This window comes from Terrapene carolina, unplaced genomic scaffold (genome assembly GCF_002925995.2).
Source record: "Terrapene carolina triunguis isolate 2854851 unplaced genomic scaffold, T_m_triunguis-2.0 Scaffold93, whole genome shotgun sequence".
Taxonomy (NCBI): domain Eukaryota; kingdom Metazoa; phylum Chordata; order Testudines; family Emydidae; genus Terrapene; species Terrapene triunguis.
Window position 1 is genome coordinate 15,163,079 of NW_020664444.1, and position 27,160 is coordinate 15,190,238.

General features: G+C 40.4%; 1 protein-coding gene across 1 annotated transcript in view; it reads left to right on the forward strand.

Moving 5' to 3' along the window:
• The first annotated feature begins 3,867 nt into the window (after nucleotides 1-3,867).
• CCZ1 (CCZ1 homolog, vacuolar protein trafficking and biogenesis associated) overlaps nucleotides 3,868-27,160 on the forward strand; it is a 30,851-nt gene continuing 7,558 nt past the window's right edge. Inside the window, exons 1-12 of the mRNA XM_024208461.3 lie at nucleotides 3,868-4,091; nucleotides 6,090-6,187; nucleotides 6,278-6,371; nucleotides 6,464-6,541; nucleotides 7,708-7,755; nucleotides 8,236-8,319; nucleotides 10,627-10,802; nucleotides 15,095-15,176; nucleotides 19,466-19,527; nucleotides 20,796-20,907; nucleotides 21,688-21,721; nucleotides 22,177-22,294. Of these exons, the coding sequence (XP_024064229.2) occupies nucleotides 3,990-4,091; nucleotides 6,090-6,187; nucleotides 6,278-6,371; nucleotides 6,464-6,541; nucleotides 7,708-7,755; nucleotides 8,236-8,319; nucleotides 10,627-10,802; nucleotides 15,095-15,176; nucleotides 19,466-19,527; nucleotides 20,796-20,907; nucleotides 21,688-21,721; nucleotides 22,177-22,294 (1,088 nt within the window). The 5' untranslated portion in view covers nucleotides 3,868-3,989. The remainder of the gene's footprint in view (nucleotides 4,092-6,089; nucleotides 6,188-6,277; nucleotides 6,372-6,463; nucleotides 6,542-7,707; nucleotides 7,756-8,235; nucleotides 8,320-10,626; nucleotides 10,803-15,094; nucleotides 15,177-19,465; nucleotides 19,528-20,795; nucleotides 20,908-21,687; nucleotides 21,722-22,176; nucleotides 22,295-27,160) is intronic.

Sequence of the window (27,160 nt, forward strand, 5' to 3'; positions counted from 1 at the left end):
TGATTTTATGTAATGAAGGGGCAGGAATCAGATTTCAAACTCACAGCTATCTAATGACACTCTGCAAATGCCAAGGTGTGGTGTTACTGTGCAAACAATTAAGAAGATAGGATGAAACTGGAACCACAATAATAATTTCCATCTGCCTTGTTAATGTGTACACTAGGACGGTAGTTTTAACCATTTTACATTATGTTTTAGCCATTATCACAGACAACATATATTTTGATAAATTCCTCACAAAAAACTTTGTCGAGTTATAGTTAAGATTGCAGAAGTGCATTTCCCGTCAATACAATCACTAGACATCTAGAAAATCACTAGTTAAGGAAACATTAGTATCCATACCACTCACATGCCACCTATCTTAGAAATCACACGTAACCACATTCCTATCCTATCTGCTTCCTTCCAGTATTATTATTAAATAGTTGTATTGTCATAGTGCTTAGGAGCCCCAGTCATGAACCTTATCCCCATTGTGCTAGATGCTGTACAAATGCAGAACAAAAACACAGTACCTATCCACAATCTACACATCGCTAAACTTTTAATAATTGCACTGATGGGAAATCCACTTGATCGTACTTAAATATGAGTTACCAAACATATCAGCATTGGAATTTCCATTTTTGTTTTTAAACGAGTGATAAAGGGAAATGTTTGTCCCATCTGACTTGCTGTTCCAATCTCCACCACCACCTACTATACTCCTTTGGGATGTTTTTTTGGAAATATTTTATTCTGACTATTTCTAGGCTGTGTCACATCTCTCAAATGAATTGGCAGCTGCAACATTCTAGAATGAAATTTTTTAATGTTAATTTTTTTTATAAGTGGAAGAATGAGGAACTGGAATGATCAGCCTTTCTGATTACTTACATTTGGTACTGGATGTTTTTCATGTTTGGCCAAACTCTCAGATCCTTATTCTGTCTTTACTCTGGCAACTCTACTCAGTGCCACTCAATCGATGAGTGTTTCTGTAGCCCTCATGCCCAGCTTCCTCTCCTGCCAGTACTGAAACATGCTCAAGATGAGCTGAGAGAGAGAGAGAGAGCTGCATGGAGGACCTGGCACTGGAAGAAGTCAGTCTCCCCTTGCTGCTGCTTCTGTAACACCACAAACAGCAGTTTAAAAATCTGCTGAGGCTCACTGGAAGTCCTGGGTCCTTTGCTAAGATTTGGGTGTACCAGAGCATTACTACTTCTCCTCTCCTAATTGCAGCCTTGACTGTAGGGAAAATATGGTCACAACTCTTTAGTGCTTCTGGTGAAATATATTATTGTGGAGCTGTCAATAGTGACAACATAGTTAAGTTTGCATTAAGATTTGCACTTCTAATGGGTATTAAATTCCTTTCTCATGTATAAAAAGTAATGTGTATCAATACCACATTTACAACACTTACTTAGGGTCTTCTTCTTAGCGTATGCACAAAATACTTCAGGTGGCATGTGACCAGGATTCATCACTGAATTTGGTCCGCTGGTTAGATCATTAGCTTCCCCAGCCTGGGCACTAACGGGGAGCGTGAGGTGAACGCTGATCCATGCCCCCTTACTTAGGGTAAAGACCGAGGACTTGATTTAGCACTACATTACTGCAGTTTTATGCCTGTGTAACTCCACACTGGACTAATGAAATGGTGAAACCCCCTGGATTTTTAGGGAAACCATCACCTGCAGTTGGGCATGACTTATGCTATCCAGACTCACTCTGAGAAGTTAGACAATCTGGACAAAATAGTAGAATAGATTAAGACAGCACACAACACAATGATGAAAGTAACTAACTGAGAACTTGAGAGGAAACAGACACAGAAAATATGTTCTTCTTCCAAATTTAATCTTGCACAACTTGCTTGCAACTTTACAGTGCAGTACTCTGTAAAAATGGCATTGTGGGGTACCATGTTTATTTTTATTGACTCCAGATCTGTCTACAAGCAACAGTGTTTTTTCTAAATGCCTGACTCATGAACACTGCTTGAGTAACTGAAGCTGGGATTTTGCCATCTCAGGCATCATCACACGTAATAAAGAAACTGGAAAAATTCTGCTCTTAGTTACACCTTACACAGTTTCATAGATCTAAGGACCAGAAAGGACCATATGATTATCTAGTCTAACCTTCTGCAACTGCAGAGGCTGTAGAATATTGCCAAGAAATTTCTGCATCAAGCCTAATAATCTGTGGTTGAATGGGGGCATCTCTTAGAATAACATCCAGTCTTGATTTAAAGAGTTTAAATAATGGAGAATCCACCACATCTCTTTCTAAATTGTTTGAGTAGTTAATTATCTTCACTGTCAAAATAGTCCCTTTATTTGCAATTGAAATTTGTCTAGCTTCAACTTCCAGCCACTAGATCTAGTTCTGCTAGATTAAAACCCCCCTAGCTTCAGATATCTTCTTCTTATACTAACACACAGTGGTCAAGACATCTCAATCGTCTCTATAAAATATATAGATTGAAATCCTTAGTCTGACATTGTAAGGCATATTCTCTAGACCTCAATCATTCCTGTGGTTCTTTGCTCAACACTCTCTAATTTCCAACATACTTTAAAAAGTATGAATATCAGAACAGGACACAGTATTCCACTTGTGATCTCATCAATATTTTATACAGAGGTAATATCACTTCCCTGCTCCTGCCTGATATTCCCCCCAGAGATAGGCCAGTGTGGAAACAACAGGGTTCCAGAAGTTTACTTGAGGACAGGATTTGGCTCAGCAGTTTCAGAATTTACTGACTAATCACATTAATGTGTGAGGACAATATTGTAAGCGCCTGACCGGAAGCTGTTTGGGACAGGGACCGTGTCTACCTGTACATCTAGTGCAGAGCTCAGTGGTCTTAACAGGGGCCTTTGGCCACTCCCACAATACAAATAATAAATAATTAAAAGAGGAGGAGGAGGAATAACCCACAAAGACCTTTTTCAAATGTTCAAGTTCATGAAATCCTGGTCCTGCTAAATAATGTCAAAACTCCCATTGACTTCACTGGGACCAAGATTTCACCCTCTATCTTTATCAAAGCTTAACCAGACTTGAGCCACCCGACCCTGCAGCTCTGGATACTTTTAAACTTCCTTAGTCCACACAAAGCCCACGTCAAAATCCCTGCGATCCCTGAAAGCGTCATAAAGAAATGCTCACCCAGAGAGTATCACCATCCCACTACAACACTATTCAGCGGCGCTGCTCCGGCCAGTCCCCCACCTGAACACCCCTTACCCATTACCAAAGCCACAGAGAGAGAATCGCTCTTCCGGGCAATGCCACTTTTCAAGAGGCGCACAACTGCATGCGGTAAACGAGACCGCCCGGGGAGCGCTAGGGTGAGCGCCCCCCATCGCGGTGTATCCCACCCCCGCTCGGTACTTAGCCAGCCCCCAGCTCTGTAGGGCCCGAGCGCCCCCCAAGGGCTTCGAGACAGCGACATTCCTCTTCCTGGGCGGCCTGGGAGGGAGGGAGCTCAGCTCGGGCTTTCCGCGTTGCCTTCCTCAGGGCTTCTTCAAAGCCAAGGAAACAGACAACAGGAGCCCCCGGGACCCTCCGGCTTCTGCTGAGCTGCCCTTGGAAACGGGGCCTGCCCCGCAGCCGCCTTCAGCTCGCCGGGGATCCCTCCCTCGCAGGGGCCCTACAAGATGCTCGGTTTCCGCGGGGGCTGGGCGGGGTCCCCACTGAGGAGCCCCGGGCCGGCTGTTGCGGAGGGGGCAGGAACGGGGAGGCCTCCAGCAAGTGCCCTCAGCGCGGTGGGGGCGGCGGAGCTCTGAGAGGGTCGGCCCGGCTCCTCCCGCCTGTGCCGCCCGCGGGCGCAGATAGAGCGGATCCGGGTCGGCGCCGTTCCCTTCCGGGGCAGGGGGAAGGCGGAAGTGCCGCGTGAGGTTGGGGTTGGTGCCGGCTGAGGGCCCCCGGCTGCTCCCCGATGGTGTGTGGCGGCTGCCAGCCCCAGACTCTCTCGCTTCAGGCCCAGTATGGCGGCGGCGGCGGGGGGAGCCGGGCAGGAGAAGCAGCTCGCTCCGGCCCTGCTTAGCTTCTTCATCTACAACCCCAAGCTGGGGCCCAGAGAGGGAGAGGTACGTGGGGCAGCCTGGGCTCGCTGTGTGTCTGTCTGGCGGGGGAGGGGTCTATCGCTGCAAGGGAGCGTGTGTGGGGGGGTCTGTTCCTCTTCACCTGAGGCCGGGGGGCCACAGAGGTTTTGTCTGAGGGGGGAGGAGTGGGCCACATCTGTGTGTCTGTCTGAGGGGCGGAGGGGTTCCCGGGGAGGCCCCCCACCCATTGTTCCCTCATCTTTCTAACATTCACGTGGTGATTCCGAGCCCCACTTTGCGCAGGTCTGGGACCCCCGTGAAACACCAGTGATGTTGCCTTGGGATGCTGCTGCACCCCCAGGACATTCTGACTCTCACGTTTGCACTGTCTGACAGGCTAACGCAAAGCGGCTGTCGGGCTTCTGCTCCAGCCATTCTGTTTTCTCCTCGACACTGGACAACAAAATGTCCTGTAGTAATATCGTTATTTATAGCGCACCCATGGAGAAGGTTGTTCTTCCCTGCCTCTTAAGCTATAAAGGGACGCTTTCAGCTTAAAAGTATGAGCTAAAAGTTTCCAGTATTACAACTGTTCTTGAATCACCTTACCAATATTTGTGGTTTTACAATGACATACTTCTGTTTTTAAAATTATTTTTCTCTCTTTTGTTGCCCTGTAAAAGTCCCACACAAAAGACGGGGGAACTGAAACTGACTAAGCAGGTGCAGCAGCGAAACTGACTAGACACAAAGTATTGTTTCAAAGCATAAAGTAAACTGAAAAATAGAGGAAAATGCAGCTACAGTTATCTTAGGTATTTACTCTAAGAATATGTTAAAATATTCAGGAAAAAGTATGATTTTAAGATGAGGGTATACCTATAGCTAAAACTTTAGCATTTAGAAACAGGGCTGCTTGGCCCGTTAAATTCCTGCAGCAACAAGGTTAAAAGAAAGACTGGTGGAAAAGTAGTTGTGAAAAAAACTCACAACATTTCCCAACATAAAATGCATATGCAGATAAGTGAGTTGGGATCCATGGCATAGAAGTTGTTCGGAGCACCTGAGTTTGCAGGATCAGGGCTTTAGAATTTTAGGGTTTTAAAAGGATCCTTCAGAAGTCTTTCATCTGTTTAGATGTTCCAGGTGCATACAATAATGCTAAATGCTTATATAGCATGTTTTATTTACAAAGTGCTTTGTAAACATTAACTCATTAACCAACATCCCTGAGAGTAGGTATGCACATGATGAATCCTTTCTGTTTTCGGGAAAGGTATCTGTTAACAACAGTGTTTATGTACTTCTTCTGAGTGAGTCAAATTGATATCAAAATGTAAATATACATACTGAGCATTTGAGCAGCTAGATGAAGCTAGTAAGTTAACTAGCAATAGTAATGGAAGACTGATCTGCCAAGCTATCACAGATAAATACAGATGACATACTATCTTGAAAACAGCCATCTGATACATTATAGTCTATCTACCTATCTTCCTGGGTAACATCATAGTACTAGTTTTCTGTGTATAAATTCTGCTGAATCCTGAGGCTAACAATTTAAAATAAGTGTGCTTAACTTTTGTAGTGTACCTGAATTCTTGGATAGATATTGAGAAAAATAAAAAGCTTTCTTTTGAAAAACAAGGCAAACTTTAATATTTGAAGGGGTCTATTTTTTTCTCATTGTATGTGTGTGTGAAATATACACATTGAGGAGCAAACTTATTTTTGACTTCCTGGCTTAAATATGTGGTGTTCCTGTGCACAGCTATACAGTTGCATTTCACTTAAACTAAATTTCAAAGGAAAATGAAGTGATACTTGTGTACCATACTGCATTTGTAAAGAACTTTGAGATCTTTTTTGATGGCAGGCCTTGTTAATGTGCAGTATATTAGTTTTATTTTTTATTATATAAGCCTATTTGGTTATAAGGCAGTTTTTAAACTCTGTTCAGTAAATTTTGAAAAATTACATTATTTTGGATCTCTGCTATTCTGTTTAAAATTTAATCATCTTTATTCTTATTTCAAATTTTAGGAGGAAAAGAAGATTCTCTTTTATCACCCAAATGAAGTAGAAAAGAATGAAAAAATTAGAAATGTTGGATTATGTGAAGCCATAGTACAGTTCACAAGGTAGTAAAGTATTACTGTTTGCATAGTTTATTACAGTATAACAAATTGTATGTTTGCTAAAATTTTGTTCCAAATATATTATTTTTCCAGGACCTTTAGTCCATCAAAACCCGCAAAATCTTTGCATACTCAGAAGAATAGACAGTTCTTCAATGAACCTGAAGAAAATTTCTGGATGGTCATGGTATTTATATGCATGATATATACCTTCCTAAAATGTTAAAAATTGCTAAATACATTCTGCATTGCCTGATGCCAGTTTGTTCCACTTTCTAGGTAGTACGGAATCCCGTAATAGAAAAATACCACAAAGATGGAAAACCAGTCATTGAGTATCAAGAAGAAGAGTTACTGGTAATGTTCAGTTATTCTTTCTAATTTGCCTTTACTTTTCTAATTAAATATTTTCGTTGTAATTGTTTTAAAAAATATAGCTAGCGATGTCTTTTAGTTCAGCTTATATCTATAACTTTTGGCTGTTGTAGAACTGATTTAAGAATATGACTGCAAACTGGAAATAAAGTAGAACAGAGCATTTTGCAACAAACTCTAAAAGGGAAGAAAGAGACAAAGATATAGGAATAAATATCCAATAAGAACAGCAGTGAAATTATGTAATGAAATGAAATGTCATTAAAAATAACAAAAATGGAGAGATCTATTGAAATTTCAAGGAACAGGCCAATACAATCAATGATCCAACATTGATTTAATTTGAAGAGATTATAAAGAAATCTTCCTTACCAAATTTAACTAGAGCAGCTTCTGTTACGATCCTAAGACTATTATTGATCATCTTTGTTGGAAAATCAAACATATAATGTCTGCCAGGAGGCTTCATTTCAGCATTGCAATGTCATCAATTCTCTTTAACTGTAAGCAGGCAGAGTAATTGGCCAGATGGAATAATTTAAAAAAATGTTTGTTCAGGTTTCCTGTGTTCTTTAAAGTTTTTATTCCTCATTGTGTTCTTAAAGAAATCATTCCAACAAAACAAACCAGTCTTACTCCTCTTGCCAGAAAACAAATTAAAAACCCAGTCTGATGACTAGGTATGGAGTCCTCCCCTACTCTAAGTTCTCACCTGCCCTGAACTCCTATGAAGAGTGAGGGGGAAGCTGATTTGGAACTAACTACTCTTCACTAATGACCAGCTAGTGCCCAGCACTTATCACAGTTATAAGTTGTTACTTTAGTCATATTCTTTTTTCAGTACATGTTATGGTTTAATAATAGTAATACTGTTAGGTTTACATTTAACAAGGAAAGAGGAATAGAAAATAATTCATGTGTATACTGAGAAAATACTTCATTGGTGTACTGTCTATAGTTACTTTTTTCAGCAGTAGCCAGTAACTGCTAGTTTTTATTTTCGATTTGTGTAACAGATGTTCTAGTCTTTCTATATTCTGGCTTACATGTGGTAGTTAAAAGAATGTGCATGACATTTGTAGGTCAGTCATAATATTTGGAGCTGTGCCTATTCTTGTAATGACGACCTATTATTGGCTGTTTTACAGGACAAGGTTTACAGTTCAGTCCTACAGCAGTGCTATAGCATGTACAAGGTAAGTGTAATAGATTTATAACAAGATTATCCTTTGAGAGAGGGAGATAGACCACCCTCTGCACCCTACTATCTGAGCATGAACAAATTACTCCTTATGGGATGCCAGTCTGATCCATACTGTCCATTTCTTCCTGAAGATGTAGTAGTGGCAGTGGGGAGGATATAACAGAGTGCTTTTGTAGTCCTCAGTGCTGTTCTGAGTTCACTGTAATAGGAATAGTAAAACAATTCCCAATTTCTGTGAAAACTTAAATTAATTCCTTCACGTAGTTACAGATCTTGATTGACAGGAGGTTATCCGAAATCTGCCGAGGCTACACATCATCTAGGTCAGTTAGTTTGTATGGAATTAGGAAACGGGAATTATGTGGGTAGCAGTTTAGTTCTTATTTTTCTGATTTTAATCAAGTTATGAGTAACTATTGTACTGTATTTACACAGTTGCCCAACTAATATTGCTTTTTTTTTAACCTATTAGCTTTTTAATGGTACATTCCTTAAAGCCATAGAAGATGGAGGTGTAAGGGTTCTAAAAGAGAGATTAGAGAAATTCTTCCATCGGGTAAGTTCTTACTGTTTATTATTAGAGTATGGACAATGTGTTTGATACTGAAGAGGAAACAAAATGTACAAGTGCCTGCACGGAAGAGCTTACACGGGGTGTGTGTGTGTGTGTGTGTGTGTGTGTGTGTGTGTCTCTGTCTCTCTCTCTCTCTCTCTCACACAGCAATGGGAAGACTAGACTGAATGACTAGGAATGTTTGAAAAATGTTTTGTTTCATATTATTATTGTCTTGCATGCATCATGGAAGAGTCTTTAGAAGGGATTTGAATAAACAGAGTGATAGCTCGATGGATTAGAATAGGATGATCTTCTGTTACAGATAAAATCGTCTTAATATCCATGTTTAGAAAACTGTTAAAACCTTAATTATTCTAATAATCAAGTATGATTGAACGTTTTCTTTAATAGAGTTATTTGCAAGACATAATTACAAAGCCTTTGGCAAATCACATCCATTTAGTTTTGTCGGACAGTGGCAAAGCGTGTCTCAAATCCCCAGGTTGAAAAGAACACCATGCTACTGTTACCAGTTAGTTCTCTAGCTCCAACCTTGCTGATAATCCATGCAGTGATGGAATTTCACTGATGGGATTTTTGTTTTCAGAGTACTTTTAAAAAATGTGGGAGAGAAGAGACAGAATGTTCCCTTCAGTTTAAGGCACTGGACCAGGACTAAGGAGAGCAGTATTCAGTTTGGCTCTGCCACAGACTTCTTACATGATGCTGGGCAGGGCTATCTTAACACATGGATGGAAGAGAGGGGGGCCTATGTATAACTATAACTCTTGCATCCCCTACCTTTGTGTATTTGATTTTTCAACTTTAATGTTTATAGTGTAGTTCTTTGGATTTCATATAATACAGCATTAGATGTGATGTAGGACATCATGTGTATGCTGCAGGGTTTCCCTAAATAGTACTTCTGAATATCAATAACTAGAAGAAATATAAGCGTAGTGAAATAACTTTTAGGATCATATAATCTTTTGTTTCTTGTGAATAAATGGAGCACTGCTGTGTAACTTTCAGCTGTGTACCCAATTTTTCATGCCGACTAGAACAGTCAGTATGTTTTCTCTTGTGATAAATGTAATGTGCCATATCCCAAGCACTCCTGTAAGTATGACATTTTGTATGCAGTTACATATTGTTTTTATACCACAGAAATTCAAAGAATAAAACAACTTCAATATATAACATGCTTTAAGTGCATTGTGGGATAGTTCATCATGGGCACATAACTGTCATCAAATCCATTCAGCTACTAATGTGGCATATGTTGGTGGCTTGTTGGTAGGGCAGTTGGTCGTACTGTTGGATGCTCTCTGGTTCCATGCTATCTTTGTATCACTGTTCACTGGCTTTTCTGAAGTACCCTGAACAATCTTAATTTGGCTTCTTCATGTGATCTTGTATCAGCACCATTACACCCTACTTTGTCTGTTTAATAATATGCATAATAGAAATACTGAAACAAAGGTGCATATAGTGTTTAAAAAGTAACCAACCACTTCTTGTCAAGTCTTGGCATGCCATTATTTCTGCATGGTTTATATCCTAACCCATTATTGTAATGTAAGACCTGCACACAACACAACTAGGAGAAAGAAGTGGAGATTCAGTCAACACCAAGCTCTTCCAATATTTTTGCACATTTGCAAAAACACTTACAGTAAATAAAGTTGTTCTGAGCCTTCCATATGTCTTACTCAAGCACGTTTCTCTTATGTTTATACCGTAGAGGAATTGCAGTGGACAGCACATTAGGGTTTCAATTCCTTTAGGATTTTTTTTAAGCAAATAGAGGAAAAATGTTGCTGATGCTTTTCAAGGTCAGGCACTTAGATTTCAGTTTGCATAAGTTGTTCAAAGTAGGTGGTCCCCTGCACAGAACCCCATTGAAGTAATTGGGGGCCACACATTGGTACAGGGTTGATCTACATAGAACAACTTACAGGATTGGAGCCTTAGATTGTTGGCTCTTTGAGGCAGTGAACCTGTCTTTTTATTTGTCTGCAAGACATTATGCATATCTTTGCTCCTCGCTAATGATTCTAGTTATCATTGATCATATTGAATGTGTATAAATGAGATTTAGCTAGGCTCTATTTTCTCCATGCCCCCAAAATGGATTTGTGAACTAACATCACAAATAATTGTGTCAACATGCAGTATGATATATAGGCTGTCACTTAAGGATTTGGTACAGAGCAAAAGCGCCCAAAAATAAATGCGGAAAAGGTTAAGTTGAAATGTTCAGAAAACCATTAACTACGCTCCTTTCCTTTATATTTGTTCCTTTAGTACTTGCAAACACTGCATTTACAGTCATGTGACCTGCTGGATGTTTTTTGTGGAATCAGCTTCTTTCCATTGGATAAAATGACTTATTTGAAAATCCAATCATTTATTAATAGGATGGAGGAAAGCCTGAACATAGTCAAATATACTGCCTTTCTCTACAATGATCAGCTCATCTGGTAGGTATCAGACTAACGGGTATAAGGGGGGGGGAAATAACATGCATCTTAAAATAAATAACATTACTGTATTTATTAGTAGTAGTATTTTCGTAGGATGCCTAGGAGTCCTCATCATGGCTCAGGACCCCATTGTGCTAGATGCTATACAGACACGCACCAAAAAGACTGTCTCTGCCTCCAAGGAGCTTCTGTAAGGCAGACCTTTCATGTTGTGGGAAAAGATAGAACTAAGATTGCTAGAGATAAATGAAACTAGATTCTCCACATATGGGGGAGTGATAAATAATGAAGAGGACAGGTCACTGACTGAAAGCAATCTAGATTGCTTGGTAAACTGGGTGCAAGCAAACAATATGCTTTTTAATACAGCTAAATGTAAATGTATACATCTGGGAACAAAGAACGTAAGCCATACTTACACGATGGAGAACTCTATCCCAGGAAGCAGTGACTCTGAAAAAGATTTGAGGGTTGTGGAAGGTAATCAGCTGAATATGAGCTCCCAGTGTGATGATGTGGCCAAAAGAGCTAATGGAAGCTGGGATGCATAAACAGGGGAATCTTGAGTAGGTGTAGAGAGGTTATTTTACCTCTGTATTTGACACTAGTGTGTCTGCTGCTGGAATACAGTGTCCAGTTCTGAGGTACACAATTCAAGAAGGATATTGATAAAGTGGCGAGGGTTCAGAGAAGAACCACGAGAATGATTAAAGAATTAAAAAACATGCCTTACAGTAATAGACTCAAGGAGCTCAGCCTGTTTAGCTTAACAAAGAGAAGGTAACAGGTGACTTGATTAGTTTATTAGTATCTACATGGGGAGCAAATATTTAATAATGGACTCTTCAGTCCAGCCGAGAAAGATATAACACAATCCAGTCTCTGGAAACTGAAGCTAAACAAATTCAGATTGGAAATAAGGCATACATTTTTAATGGTGAGAGTAATTAATCGTTGGAACAGTTTACAAAGGTTCATGGTGGATTCTCCATCACTGACAATTTTAAAATCAAGATTGGATGTTTTTCTAAAAGAACAGCTCTAGGAATTATTTTGGGGAAATTCTGTGGCCTGTGCTATTGTGCTAGACGATCACAATGATCCCTTCTGGTCTTAGATCCTATGAATATAGAACAGTTGAGTATAGAGCCTTTCCTAGTAGTTATGGATGGTTTCCATTGTGAGAAACATGCACATTGAAATTGGAAGAGCTGGCCACCCATGGAAAGATCTTTCATTTACAAAGTGATCTGGAGAATAAAAACTGTGGCAATAACTCAAACAGTGTGAAAATATTTAGAAAGGACAAATAAGTTTTTACTTCTCAAGCAATGTTTTCTACAGAATTATTGAGACAGAGACACAGTTTTTACACAGTTCAAGCTCAATGTGTAACTTTGTAGGCATATTTTCTTTTTTCTCCAAGAAAACTACACAAGTCTTAAAGATGATTTAAAAAAAAATCAGTGATGGTTAGATATTTGCATGTATTCACTTGTCAAGAATGTCACAGTGCACAATTTGAGTGTCAACAACAAAGAGAAGATGAGTTGCTTTAAGGATGCTGGAGATTACACTTGAGAAGTGAAGACATGGAATTAATATTTTGAATGGCTTTCCTTTTTTTCTTAAATATTTAAGGCCCAGGCAATCTTTCCTGAAAAAGAAGGATCTTTCTTGTAGGTTGGAATGTCCAGTTACGATTTGCATTCACACACAATGTATAAACAATGCGTCATCCCTTTTACCAGTACCTTATAGACATTTCATCTAAGCCATAATGATCTCAATCAGTAATGATGGGCTTAAATCCTGGGACCTGGTCCAATTGAGTGGCTGAATCAATGGGAGGTGATGGTGGTCCACACCAGAGAATTTTTGCTCTGTTACCTTAAAGTCAGAGTCCGCAGTTAGGATGTTGTTGATTGCAGTTGAAACAGATGTTGCATAGTTCACTAATGCAGAAACCTTAAGCACATAACATGGAGGGTTGCCAACTTTCTGATTGCAGAAAACTGAACACCCTTGCCCTGCCCCTTCCCCGAGGCCACGCCCCTGCCCCTTCTCTGGGGCCCCTTCTTTGGGGCCCCTGCTCACTCCATCCCTCTCCCTCCGTCGCTCGCTCTCCCCCACCCTTGCTCACTATTTTTCACCAGGCTGGGACAAGGGTTTAGGGTGCTGGAGGGAATGGGGAACAGGGCTGAGGGGTTCAGAGTGTGGCAGGGGGTGCTGGGCTGGGGCAGGGGGTTGGGGTGTGGGAGGGGGTACTGTCTCTGGACTGAGGGTGTGGGCTCTGGGGTGGGGCCAGAAATGAGGGGTTCAGGGTGTGGGAGGGGGCTTGGTCTGGAGCAGGGGTTGGGGTATGTGTGGGGGGGTGAGGGCTCTGTCTGGGCATGCGGGCTCTGGGGTGGGGTCGGGGATGACGGGTGTGGGGTGCAGGAGGGGGATCCGGGCTGGAGCTGAGGGGTTCAAAGGGGGGGGGCTCAGGGCAGGGGGTTGGGGTGCAGGAGAGAGTGTGGGCTCTAGGAGGGAGTTTGGATGTGGGAGGGGGCTCAGGGGTAGGTCAATGGTTGGAGTGCAGGAGGGGGTGTGGGGTGCAGGCTCCGGATGGCGCTTACCTCAGGTGGTTCCTGGAAGTGCCAGCATGTCCCCCTGGCTCCTAGGCGCAGGAGCAGCCAGGACCAGGGGGCTTTGTGTGCTGCCCGCAGGTGCTGTCCCTACAGCTCCCATTGGCCGCGGTTCCCAGGCAATGGGAGCTGCAGAGATGGTACTCAGGGCGGCACCTGCGCCGCAGGTAGGGGCGGCGCTCAGAGTTTCCTTGGCCACCCCTGCACCGAGGAGCCAGAGGGACATGACAGCCACTTTCAGGAGCTGCGCGGAGCTAGACGCTTCAGCAAACTGGACTTTTAGCAGCCCCGTCAGCTATGCTGACCAGAACCACCAGGGTCCCTTTACAATTGGGTGTTCTGGTCGAAAACTGGATGCCTGGCAACCCTAATAACATGGCTGAGGGGAAATGCTATGAATAATAGGAGTTTTAAATGAAGGGAAGGAAAGTTTTGAGAAGTAATGCATAACCCTCATAAATGTGATAATCTGAGATTAGTATTTGACACAAATACACACATCATGTTAAACTGCGTGGGGCCATATTCTGTGCTGACTCACAATTTGTAGAACCCTTCTGACTTCTGTGGAGTTGTAAATCAGAGCAAAATTTGGCCACATGCTCTTAATGTGATGTGTGTGTTACAAACAACTGGCTATCGATTTCTAATGGATGGTTTCTTTGTAATAGTGTGAACCAATATACTAATTTAATAATTGCTGAAGATTTGAAACTGATAAGTTTCATATCAAAAGTGAAACATACAACAGGGAAAAGGACCTAGTCTGAACAAGATACTACCAGAATTACCATAATGTCTGAATTAATTTTTAATGAATCTTATTAATCATTAGGGTTCTTGGTAATTATTCACATCATTAACAACAATTAGCAGCTTTTAAAAGTACTTTTTAAAACTAAACACAATTTACGAATCCATATTTGATTTTACAGGCAAGTTATGTACAACCAAAAAGTAATATTGAACAGCAGTACATTTTCAGCTAATCAAAACTACTTTTGATCCATCCTGACTTCATTTGTAGAAAATATTACAACAGATTGCATTTTTAGCAGAAACAAAGAAGCTTATGGAGTTTGCTGCATCAATGTAATTTAAAACGGACAACTCCTCTTCAGCTGTGTTTGATTTTATGGTGTTTATTGACATGGCACAGCTGCTTTTGGCATACTATCTCACTTAGGAGTAGCTAGGCAAGGTGCTCCTATTCAAAGGCTATTAAGAAGTGAGGAGAGAATGTGCACAATGTTTAGATGAGAAATAATTTATAAACTATTATTTCATAGCCTTCCTATATTTGTCTAGATTCCAGTATTTACTGCACATAATTTGCTTGTGAAATCAAATATGGATTCATAAATTAGGAAAAGCCTTTTTATAGCTCATGATTTTATCTCTTTGTTAACCTGGATATGTTGTTAGTATTGTAGGGGAATGAGCATTCTATTAAAAATTAAACATACACTGGGACTGTCTGTACAAAAGAAATTGGTGTGTTGTCATGAAAGAGAACTGAGTTAATTCTCCCAGAAGGCTCTAAATTGCGGCCTGTCCAGCTCTTAGTTAGAAAGATGTTGGCCATGAAGTAAGGCCATTAGAGAAATTGTTTTTCCTGCTTTGTGATCTACATTTTAACTTTTTTTTCCTCTCATATTCCAGGAGTGGTTTAGAACAAGATGATATGAGAATTTTATACAAATATCTCACAACATCCCTCTTTCCAAGGCACATAGAGCCAGAGGTATGGATATGTGGTTTTTTTTTTTTAACAGCATATATATTTTGCACAGATTTCTTGTAGCGTATACATTATAGCAATATAAATAAGTTATACAAGTACTTGAACTGGAGTTCCTTTGATATAGAAGAGGGGAAGTTTCTGAAAGTGCTTTCTTCAATTTAGGAATTAATTCTTTATGCATACATGCCAGTCCAAAAAAGCCCAAATTGTTGGCCTTTAGGGCACACTACAAAGTCTTACTTTTTGAGCAGATATTTTTGGGGAGTGCTTTTTTTGTAATGTGACAATGTAGTGAGAGATTGATTTGTTTTGTAATGACTTGCTGCCTGGTGGTTGCATGTAGCCCGGGGAGGTCTGCGGCTGCTCAGATTCTCTAATGGTTTTGTAATATATATTTAGCGGATGGTAAGTGTACTTAGAGTCCAGGATAGGTAGTTCTTTAGGTATGTCTATTTAAATCTGAATAAATATTGTCATAGCACTGTCAGTACAGTTCAGTTGGTAACACTCTAGCTTCTAAGCCAGAACATCATGGAGTCTAATCCTATACCAAAGCTTGGGATCATATCAAATGCTAACCACACAGTGAGCTAATATAATGCAGTACTGTATTCTGTATTTCTATCAACTTCTTTTATATGAGGCCTTAATTTTGCCACTTTTGGTGACTGGCCAGGTGAATGTTAAAGATCTCATAAAACCCTTTTTAAAAAAAAAAAAAAATTAAAGTGCAGAGCTTGGACTCAGAAAATCTGAGTTCGCTTCCTGTGTGACATGGGTTAACTCATACCACCTCTGTTTCTTGGTGTTCCTGTCCATCAGATAAAGAAGGTGTATTTACTGTATAGTTGTTAGAAAGCTTAATCCATTAATATTTGCATAGTGTTCTAGCTCTTCAAATGGAAGGTGCTATGGAAATGCAAAGTGCTGTGATAAGATTGTGGTCCTTGCTCACATTCCCTTTCTCGGTGAAGTTCATTCCAAGACTGAGCTGTGATGGAGTGTATATATATGGTATATTTGCCTGTCCAGTTGATGCACTCCAAGTATTTAATTGCTTTCTAGTAAAGTGCTTTAGTATATAGATGGAGTATAGACGGTACTGTATTAAATCAAGTTCAGTTCTAAATCTAGTTGTGATAATTGGTTAATAGCAAAAATACAGTAAACAAATGAGCTTTTACTTTTTTAGAATAGGTCTGAGCAGAGGCATTCTTAACTAGCAAAATAGAGAGCGGCCCATGATGGTTGCCAGTGATCCAAGCCTTTGTCACCTCCAGAATGGCTGTGTCTGAAGACTGTTTTTAGAAACTTCAGCTAATGCAGAGTGTGGCTGCCTGCTTAATAAGTAGTATCCTACAGGGAATTGCTCATGCTCTGTAGTGTACAATAGTTTCCTATTGGCTTCTATGAAACTAAATATTAGGTTGAGACCTGGCTCCCTCAAAAAGACTGCCTTTCTTCTCATATGATGTCATCTCAGTTATGATTAGCAGATGCATTTGTTCTAACAGTCCCCTGCTTTTGATAAGAAGGTACTGGTGTTTTCAGTGAAGTGTCCTTGATCTTGGACTTGCTTCTCCCCTTTGTCCAGGTTTGCTGACATTCAATATTTCTATTCAACAACAATTATCTATGTTATAAAATTGTATATGTGCCTAGGTGTCAGATGCATTGAGAAAATATCCAAACAGACAATGCAAGTCTGTAGATTCCTTAGAGCAGAACAGTTTCTGAACAGCAACTCACTTTGTCTGCCAAGTGGAAATCAATCTTTTTGATTTTCATTTGTAAATCATTCTGCTGGGTCATCGTATGTTTTTACAACTACCACCTGAATTGAAAAACCATTAAACTAATCAGATTTGAATTTTCTATATATAGAGCAGAAAATACTCCTTTTGTACTGTTATAGTACGAGTTGCTGCTAGTAACTACTGTGGCTCAGTTTTGCAAAACCATCTCCATTCTGTAATCCCCTTGTTTTCACACACTTGTAATTTTTCAAAACATTCATCTTTGGGGGTAGAGTTTTCTACCCTTGGCATCACCATTAAGATGACTTATTTTAACATTTTAGTGAAATCCATTCACTTGATTTTGATTAATTAGAGGATGAAAAAATCAAAATTTTCCAATACATTTGAAAGGCCAGCCTTAACTCTGCCCCTTTGTGCTTAAAATGTGTTTTCTTTATGGGCCGAGTTATACTCCCACTGCATCCAGTGAAAGGAGGAACAGTCCCAAATCATTTATAAATGATCAGTTAGTACATATGTAGTTTATCTTATACAGATTTTCATGCAGTAACTTTAAATATACTATGTGTAGTTTTCATACTTTGCATGATATTTAAGTTTCAGTGAGATGCACAAAATAAATCTGCAAAGATTTCTTATTTTTCTTGGACTTTAACTATAAATGAGTTGTTCATTTCTCTCCCTGAGAAGCGGGGGGAAAAGGTGGCCAGGGTCTAAGTTTTGTCAAATGAAAATGAATTTGATGGTCTTTAAACCTCTGTTCATACACATGGTAAAACCACCACACTTACGTGCGATCTGCTGAAGGCCCACGCGTTGTGGAAGGTAGTGCTGTGCAGGGATCTTGCACAACACCAACCTGCATGCTCCATAACTATCTCTTACCTTTTTATGAGTATTAAATTCACTCCCATATAAACAAATAAAGCAAATTCTTATTAACTGTGGCTAATGGGACTGAAATAATTTGCATTTCTACTGATCTTTTTTGTATACTGCAATTACATGTGAAAACAGCATGTCCATGAGCATTATTTTCATGTGGAGTTATTAGCAAATAATATGTACTTAGAGTTAATGCTGCTACAGATTAATCTGAAGTTGTTTTCAGCCGCCTCTGAGATTTTAATAGGCGTAATGGTTATATACAAAAAAGTAATTTGTGATTATATGGGTACATGGACAGGGTATAGTGAAGAGAGTATAATTTAAATAATATTTTGCATTTGTATAACATGAAAAATCTATAGCCTCCTAGGAACTCAATACACCGCACAAATATTAATTGACTTTAGTAGAACCTTGTCCAAAGCCTGTGGCAGGGCCGTGCTAGCACACAGGTCTCCAGACTCCAGTTCTTGTACCTTCACTACAAGGCCATCTTTCCTCCCATAACTGAATTAAATGAGCTCTGGTAAGTTTTAGAAATTACAGAAGTAAACATTTCAGAAAACTACAGATTCTGCTTCATTTAGGTTCTTTGTGAGTCTGCACTACTGGCATCATATTAAGAAAGCGGGAGCTGGGATAGCCCAGTACATTCCCTAGGGAGTTTCAGAAAGGCTGCTTAACTGGGCCTTGGATGTCACTGTTGGTGTTCACAAGTGAAAAAGGAACAGTATTCCCTTAGCAGTAGAAAACCTGAATGTTAGAAAGCTGTAAGGATTCAAATTGTGAAGCAGATTACAGCAGGTACCCCAAAAGGGAGCCAACTCCCCTGCAGTCAACAACGTTGCAAATATGTAGATTTCACTATAAACAACAAATAGGAAAATAATGTAGAATATTCAATAACTGAAAATTAGAGATGGATAAACATTTTGTGGATATTGAACTACAGCTATATTAAAACCACATCCCTATTAAAACTGCAGTTTTGATATCATTTGAGGGTTTCCCTTAAGGGCTTTAGTTAGGATGGTTGTCTAGTGACCAACGTATTACCTAGATAAAATGCAGTTCAACCATGCACAGCTTTACCAGTGTGAGATGTAGCCTGTGCTGCTGTTAATATACAGAAATGTAAAGATTTTAATGAGGAAGCAAGGATGGTCTTGTAGTTATGGCACTAGACTAGGACCTAGGAAGTGTGGGTTCAGTTTCTGGCTCTTCCACAGACTTCTTGTGTGACCAGGAGCAACTCACTTAATCTTCTGCCTCAGTTTCCCACCTGCACAATGAAAATACTTATCAACCCGACAATGGTGGTGTGAGGATAAGTTCATTAGAGTTTGCTCAGATACCATGATGATGGAAGCCATAAAATTACATTAAAAGAGCTATATATCAAAGTTAAAACTTAACTTATGGAACTTTTTTCAGATTAATAAATGTAAAACCAAAATGCCCAATTTTCTAAATATTGTTGCCATATATTCTTGCCCCTCCCATTCTGCATTAATGGTGTATTTCCTAGCAAGAGAGGTATAGTCTGCGGTCTGTCGATTGTGGACAATTTCTTTAGCTACTGCAGAACAAAGAGAAATGGAAAGAAATGTCCCAAGCTGTTTATTTCCTGTTTGTTTTCAGTTAGCAGGAAGAGATTCCCCAATACGTGCAGAAATGCCAGGAAATCTACAACACTATGGAAGGTAGTTCTTATCATCTGTCATACTCTATACTGTTTCTTCCCTTCAGAAGGAAAGCTAGGCTTTTCGCACATAGAATAAAAACTGAATGGTTTGTTTAGGTAGGAGTGTAAATGAATTCCTGGGACTAATTTCTACACCCAGATAATCCCATAGGCTTCAGTGGGGTTGCACAGAGGATAAATCAGTGTAGATTTTGGCCTGTGATGTGAAAAACCTACTTTAGAGCTAGTGCATACTTATTTCCTTCTTGCTGTTCTTAGCATGTTGTACAGAAAGTATTTTAGTATTTCTCCAATTCCTTTTCCCCGAGCAATAAGATTTGTCATACAGGAGCAAAACAATGGTCTGTCCAGTGACTTGCGTATCACAGTGGCCTATATATTAAGTGCATCGGTGGGAGACTTTTTGCATTTGGCCAGTGTGTGACCTTATTCTGAATGAAGGGTTGGGTCCTTCTTGGCCCCCTGTTTCCAGAGCACAAATTGTGCTTTCTTTAATAAAAAACCCCGGTTTAGTGTTTTCCACTTCTTTAGCGTGAGCATAAAATCAGGGTGGGTTCTAGCTCACTTCAGTCTTGCAAAATTCGGATGTTTTTCACATATGTGTACATTGGTAGGAAGTAGAAGAGTGAGATGTACCAGAGAGTGCATTCTGTAGTCCTCACTGAGAAGGTGTTCCTTTTAAAAGCAGCTGGAGGATTTATTGGGTTTCCCTGATCATCTATGTATTTTTTACCTTTATTTCCCTAGCTCAGAGTTATTTTGGTGCTAACATGTAAACTTTTTTGAGGTTTTTTTCGAGGGCCTGTTGGTAAATACAGTTGGTTCCCTGAGCAGTAGTCACCTTTGATCAAGAAAAGGCTGTTGAAATGCCACTGATCACTTGCAACTCAGTCTTGAATCACCACATTCTGTTTATCTTGATCTAAAAGAACCCTCTTTCTGTGCATTCTGACAAAGTTTACTCCAAACTAAGGCCCTGATCATTCAAATGCTTACTCACATGCTTCATTTTAAAGAGAGTAGTCGCTTTGAAGTTGGGACCTAAGTCTTTCAATTAATTTGAAATTAGTAATTTGACATGGACACATGTTCAGATACTATGGTAATAGGGAGTTATATAAGTAACTGGGTAGACAGAAATTCTTTGTTCAAATGGATGCATGTATTGAAAAAGTTGTTTTAAAAAATTGTTCATGTGCTTATAAATTGTTTTTCTGTCGAATACAAAAATGAATTGTATCTGTCCTGTTTAATTCTGGTTTTTAGGTTTCTTACTGGACCTTTAAATCTTAATGATCCAGAAGCAAAATGCAGATTCCCCAAAATATTTGTAAACACAGATGGCACTTATGAAGAACTTCATTTAATTGTTTATAAGGTACCAAACTCTCTCTATTCCAGTGTATTATGAATCCACACAGGAGGAAAACATTGCTGTGTTTTATTTCTGAATCCATGCAGGAAGGTGCATAGGGCATGACCAGATTAGAACAGTGAGATAGGGAGCTGTCTGAAGGTTCGAATTTAAAACTTCAAATAATCTTATTCTGAATTCTTTGAGTTTCTTTTGGAGGTTCTGGTTTAATCCAAATGATGCAAACTTGGCAAAAGTCTGTCTGTATTCCTTCCATGTTGCTTTACCAGCAGTGAACTCAAAAAGCAAAATATGCTAGCCATGTGTAATATTTTCTCAGAGCTCCTCACCCTGGCTTCTGGCCAGTGCCAACCCTAAACTAGAAAAATATTTTATATATATGTTATAAAAAGGTTTACATGTGGGTTAGGACTGGTTTAACTAAATGGATTTTAAAACTGATTTTAGTTAAAGATTTAGTAGGATAAAGTGCACATTTTGTGTGTAGGCAATGCCCTAGCCAGGTTACATTTCAATTCCTGCAGAGCAGCCCACTACTTCTCAAAGCCCCCATGAATAGCTGATTTAAAAACCTTGTCAAGGACTGAAGTATATGAAAAATTGGGTATCCTATATAGGCTCATGGGAGCAAAGGTTTTACTGTTAACACTCTAGCTTTACTGTGACTTAAGGAATTTTCAAAATTTAACTGGTATACAATAAATGACTTCTACAGTGAATGTATTGGTGAAGTTGAGGGAAGAAAATTTATTTTGTAAATGTTTTTGTTTTGGTTTGTTTCAGGCCATGAGTGCAGCTGTCTGTTTTATGATTGATGGTAGGTTTATATTTGTATTATTTGAAATAAACCATGGAGATTAAATGCTTTTCTTTTGACAACTTTGTTTTTTGGTACTATCTCCTTACCAAACCGTTATCAAACATAAATCTAGCCTGATTTTGCTATTGCAAAGTATTCATTCGTTATAGTCTTGTATGTTAATTTGTTCTGTGTGGATGCTTTCACCAATTTCTTAGTCAATTAGATTATTTATATTGTGTTTTGCTTGATGGTACAAAAGGGACACAATTTTGCCCTCAGTTACTCCGTGGAAGCCACCTGGATGTTGATGAGATTTCTTGGGTGTAACTGACAGCAGAATATGGTCTAAGAGTCTTATAAATGTTTAAAGTTAGCTACAAAAGAACATGTTTGCTTTTTTGGCACAAAATAGTATAGACCTCATGTACTGTTAGGAAAAAACTCATTATCTTTTTAAAACTGCTTCATAGCCTCAATGCAACCTACACTGGATTTTTGCCGTAAACTGGACAGCATTGTTGGGCCTCAACTCACAGTATTAGCATCAGACATATGTGAACAATACAACATCAACAAAAGGATATCAGGGTTTGTACTATCTTTATGTTCCTATTGCAAACCTTCACCAGGTAGCTCAAAGTCTATTTTAATGACTGCTTCAATAAGGGTAACAATATGAGTACATATTTTAAGAGCATTCTCTTTGAATTAACATGTATATTTTATAAGATGTTATATCTCTCCATATGTATCTTTGACATTTATAGAGAACCCATTGTGACATATTTAAGTGCCCTGGGGGAACTGCACTAGTTTTTATAAAAGTAACAATTTTATTTAGGTCATTGTGTGGTTAAGGTTCATTTTGCCTTTGGTAAGGCCTTTTGGCACAAGTTTAGTCTTACAATCTTATAATTGCTACTCTTTTCCTACTCAACTAATTATCAAAGTATTAACCATTTTAAAGGAAACCTGCAAATAGTTAAAAGGAAAAGTCCAACAACTGTAGAATATGCTGCCTACCCCAAATAGCTAGGGAAGAGGGACATTCAGACTCAGTGGTCAGGCAATTCCTGTGGGGTTTTGTGGTAATTTTTCATGTGCAAACAGAAATTACCTGATCCCAATAGTCCATTTTTAGTCTGAAATGAGGGTTCTGGTGGGGTGTGCAACATTAGCAGCGTAATGGACATTGATGTATTCTCTAGAGTGGGAGCAGGAGAACTAGGACTTATTTTTCCCCCTTCCCTTGTCTCGCAAATTTTAAATTGAGTGTACATCTCCCCATTGCCTTGGTGGAAGTATCTAGTATTTAATTCTAAGGTTCTATCCACACTGGATCAGAACCAGGACTCTGGTTGTTCTGAAGCTAATGTGGACAGGACCTAAAGTAGTTAGAAATTCTTCAGATCATTTTTAACAAGGAGTCTAAATAAAAGTAGATTCTGTAACTTCAGAGAAAATCCAATTACTCTGAAGGAATTTCTGTCTCTGACTCTTTGCAATAGGGCCAGTGGAATGCAGGAAGGGGTGGGGGGGCATTTTAACTTTGATTTCCTAGTAAGTTTGAAAAAAATAAAATTGCTGAGGTTTAGGTGCTACCTAATCTTTTAAGGTCTTAGATATACAAAATAAGCAGTTTATTGGCACCTTTTACTAGAAAATATACTTGCCCAAAGGCTCCTTCAGCAGTGGGGTCCCATCATTGTTTGGGCAGACAACAGGAGGTTTTGTTTAAAAGGTCAAGGCATTATCACTGTTACAATCTTATTTCTTCAGGCTCCCTACTCATGGGCTTGCTAAGAGAGAGTATTGCCTCTGGCTCCTATCCTTGTATCCAGCCAAGCCGTGTTCAGTGTAGGGCCCAATGAGGAGCAGGGTAGAGGCATTTTTAAGCCACTTTTGGTATTCCTCTGATCCCTTGGGCTGCTGGGTAACATTTGACACCTGGTGTAAATTACAGTAACCATGGTACCATTACACCAGCCAGAGTGCAACAATGTTCTGGCCATCCCTGTGGCTGAAGGGGATAGAGTGTGTCATAGAGCAGCTAATGCCATCTCTGTGCTTCCAAGGGAATCCCCAGCTGCCTATACTTATTCAATTCATTTTCCTCTACTCCCCCTGCAAAAAAATGGAACTGCTAGAGAAGATGTACTGATGTGGCGGCGTGTTTTGCAAGACTAGAATTCTAAATGGACCATACAAATAGAGATAAGTGTAGACAATAATCCTCTGCTCCCTCAGTGCTCTGCATAATGCCAGGGTCACTTGTAGCAACTTATAGACAGAGAGAGAGAGGATTTTCTTGCATTGGCCACATGCTGTACATTTATTGTCTTGTATCAGAGGGGTAGCTGTGTTAGTCTGGATCTGTAAAAAAGCAACAGAGTCCTGTGGCACCTTATAGACTAACAGACGTATTGGAGCATAAGCTTTCGTGGGTGAATACCCACTTCGTCTTTGTTGCTGTTTATTGTCTTGTTCCTCCACTTTGTGAACATTTTTGGCTGACTTCAATGAAAACTTAGTTTGCTACTGAAACATGGTGTGAGGATGGCTTGTTCTTGAACATCTTCCCAAAGGCTAATCCCATAACTGGAAAGGAGCCTTTCTGAGTACCTACCTTCATCACACTGCCAGTGTGACTGGTCCCTTTAAGTGGGAGCAGGTTCCAGTCCACCTGGGGCTGATTCGCTGCTACCCAGCTGGGCTGAAGGGCAGGCACCTGAGCCTTATAATGGAGGAGAGAGCAGCAGGGGAAAGGCTGCTACCTGTGGACTTCTTTCAGCCCAGGGAGGTAGAGAGGAGAACAGCTGCTGCTGTCTCTTCCTTTGTAAGCCCTTCCCTTCCTTTCGCTCTACCAGGTGCCTTCCCGTAAGCCCAACTGGGCAGCAGATAATCAGTCACTGGTGCACTGGATGGCACCCCCCACACACACTGCCTCTTAAAGGGGCCAGTCACCCTGTGACACATACGCATTAGTTGCCCAAAGGCAGCTTGTAAAGCTGACTATAGACAATGTAGCAAGCTTTGTGGTGACCTTCCTCTTGACTTTCTGAGACTTTGTTTTTCCCAAACTGTGATGGTGTATAGCATAAAAAAACCAAAACACTGGGATGATATTTTTCAGTTAGGTAAATAAGGGCCGTGACATTTGTATTTTTGAGTAGACAAGGTGAGGTGCTTTCAGTTTAGATAAAATATATTGGCTATGTAATTTAATTTATTATAAATCTATGGATATGCATATGCAGACAATGTAGTATGCAGTGCCAAGATCAGAACCCGGGATGTTTCTCTCCACAGAGAGGAAGCATAGCCTTGCGAATAAGGCACTAGGCTGGGACTCAGGAGACCTCAGTTCAATTCCCAGGGCTGTCTTGACACCTTAGACAGATCACTTTTTTTTTTTTTTTTTGGTGCTTCATCTGTAAAATGAGATCATTATACTTATTTATGTCCAAGAGCTGTTATGAGGAAAATTCCTTGTATGTATCAGATGCTCAGATATTATGATGCGGACCATATTGATACTAGAAGGACCACTACCACTTGAGCTCCAGAAGAATGTTATCTCTGAGTAGTATTAAGTGTTATCCTACGCAGTTCAGTCTCTAAGGGGTGGCAGCTGCAGATATCTGACATTGTATCAAACAGAAAAGAGCAGCATGCACATTAGCCAGTGCATTATATAACCTCTCCCAGTACATTGTATATTAAAAGAACATTATTTAGGTGGCAAGTCAAGCACTCAAAACTTAGGAGATGCCAGAATTAATGTTGCCTATGCAACCTTAATGCTGCCTCTTGTGCTTATGCATTATGCTACTGTCTTTAATTACATGATTACATACTGTTTTTTCTACAGGCCCTCTACCTCATTTCCTAACTGTTAAGTGCTTGACTTTGCAACCTTTAATGTTCTTTTAGCATTTACTAGGTCTTTAAAAAAATTCCTTAGGTCTTTGAAAAAAGAAATTCTATCATGTAGCATCCTATTGAAAACTACTTGGATGATTGGCAGGATTGGAAGGTTTAGATCCACCACACAGACCATGTGAGCTAACAGAGTAACGGATAGCAACAATAGGTTGTCATCTTGTAGGTGGACCAGCATTAGAGGGAGATGGTAAGCTTTACCAGTGTGTTTCATGTACTTACTGCCAGCAGAGGAATGGTGAGACTGAGGACTCTTAGGTTCCATTCCAAGCTCTGGATGGAGTGTGTCTAGTGGGTTCGCACTCTCTTCTGCCTGTTCGTCCCTCCCCACTCCTCAAGCTTGAACCCTTCTACTCCATCCCCTCCAATTTGTCCCAGTCCTGTCTTTTCCCTGCCTGTGGTTCCTTATCTCAGTCCCATTTTTCTCACGTAGCCAGTCCCAGTCTCCTCTCCTCAGGCTTCTCATCCCAGTCCTAGTCTCCTTGCCCAACCAGTCTTAGTCTTACCATTCCAGACTCCCATTCTAGTTTCCCCTACTCCCAGTCTGTCTCGTTGCCCAGTCATCCCCAATTCTCACCCCCAGCTCCTTGTCCTGAATCTCCTTATGCAACCAATAACAGTTCCCCTGCTCCCGCGCTTCATCCAGTTTCTCTCTCTTCCCCACTGACCTCTTGTTGTTGCTGCTGCCACCTCCCACATCCACACTTGGCTCCAAGTCCCAATCTCTCTCCCTAGACGACTTCTCCAATCTATGTCCCATTCTCCACCAGCAGCCCCCTGTCCCAATCTCTTTGCTCTGCCAATCTCATTTCTTTTCTCACCCCCGCAACCCTGGCTCCACATTAGATATGTCCCCCTTGCCCCCTCACCTCCTTCCCTCCACCTACTGGCTCCAGGTCCTAGTCCCCTTGCCCAGCCAGTTTGTCTCCCCCTCCCAGCTTCCTGTGGTCTTGTCCAGCCAGTCCCAATCTTTCCCCTCCAACCCTGCCAGCCTTCTGTCCCAATCTTCCCTCCATCCCACTGCGGGCCCAGCTCTTGTCTACCCTGCATTCGAGTCAGACAGCTTCCTCCTCCATGCTCCTTGAGTCCAGTAGGGGTGGTCACTGAGAGCACAGGAGGGACAGTCTCCTTGTTCTCTGTTCATGTGCCCAGACCCAGCATGGCCCAGAGCTGCCATCGTATGGAAAGTCCAGCTTCGCTCCTTCAGCCCTGGACTGGAGCATGCCCAGTGCGCCACTGACTCTTCGGGGAATTTAGCTGCTAAAAATCTAAGCTTCTATTGAGCATATGCAAACCACAGTTTTTCAAAGGCTTATAACTTGGCCAAATTTGGACAGATCTTCATGGGGATGGTAAAAGGCACATCACTGACACAAAGACCATTCCCTGCCAAATTTCAATAATTTTTCCAAGAAAAGGTTTCCAGAATTATTTTAATATGGGCAGAACATTTTTTCCTTACCCTCTTTCTTGGAAACAGCTGAACCCACATTTTCCAGTGCAATTCAGATG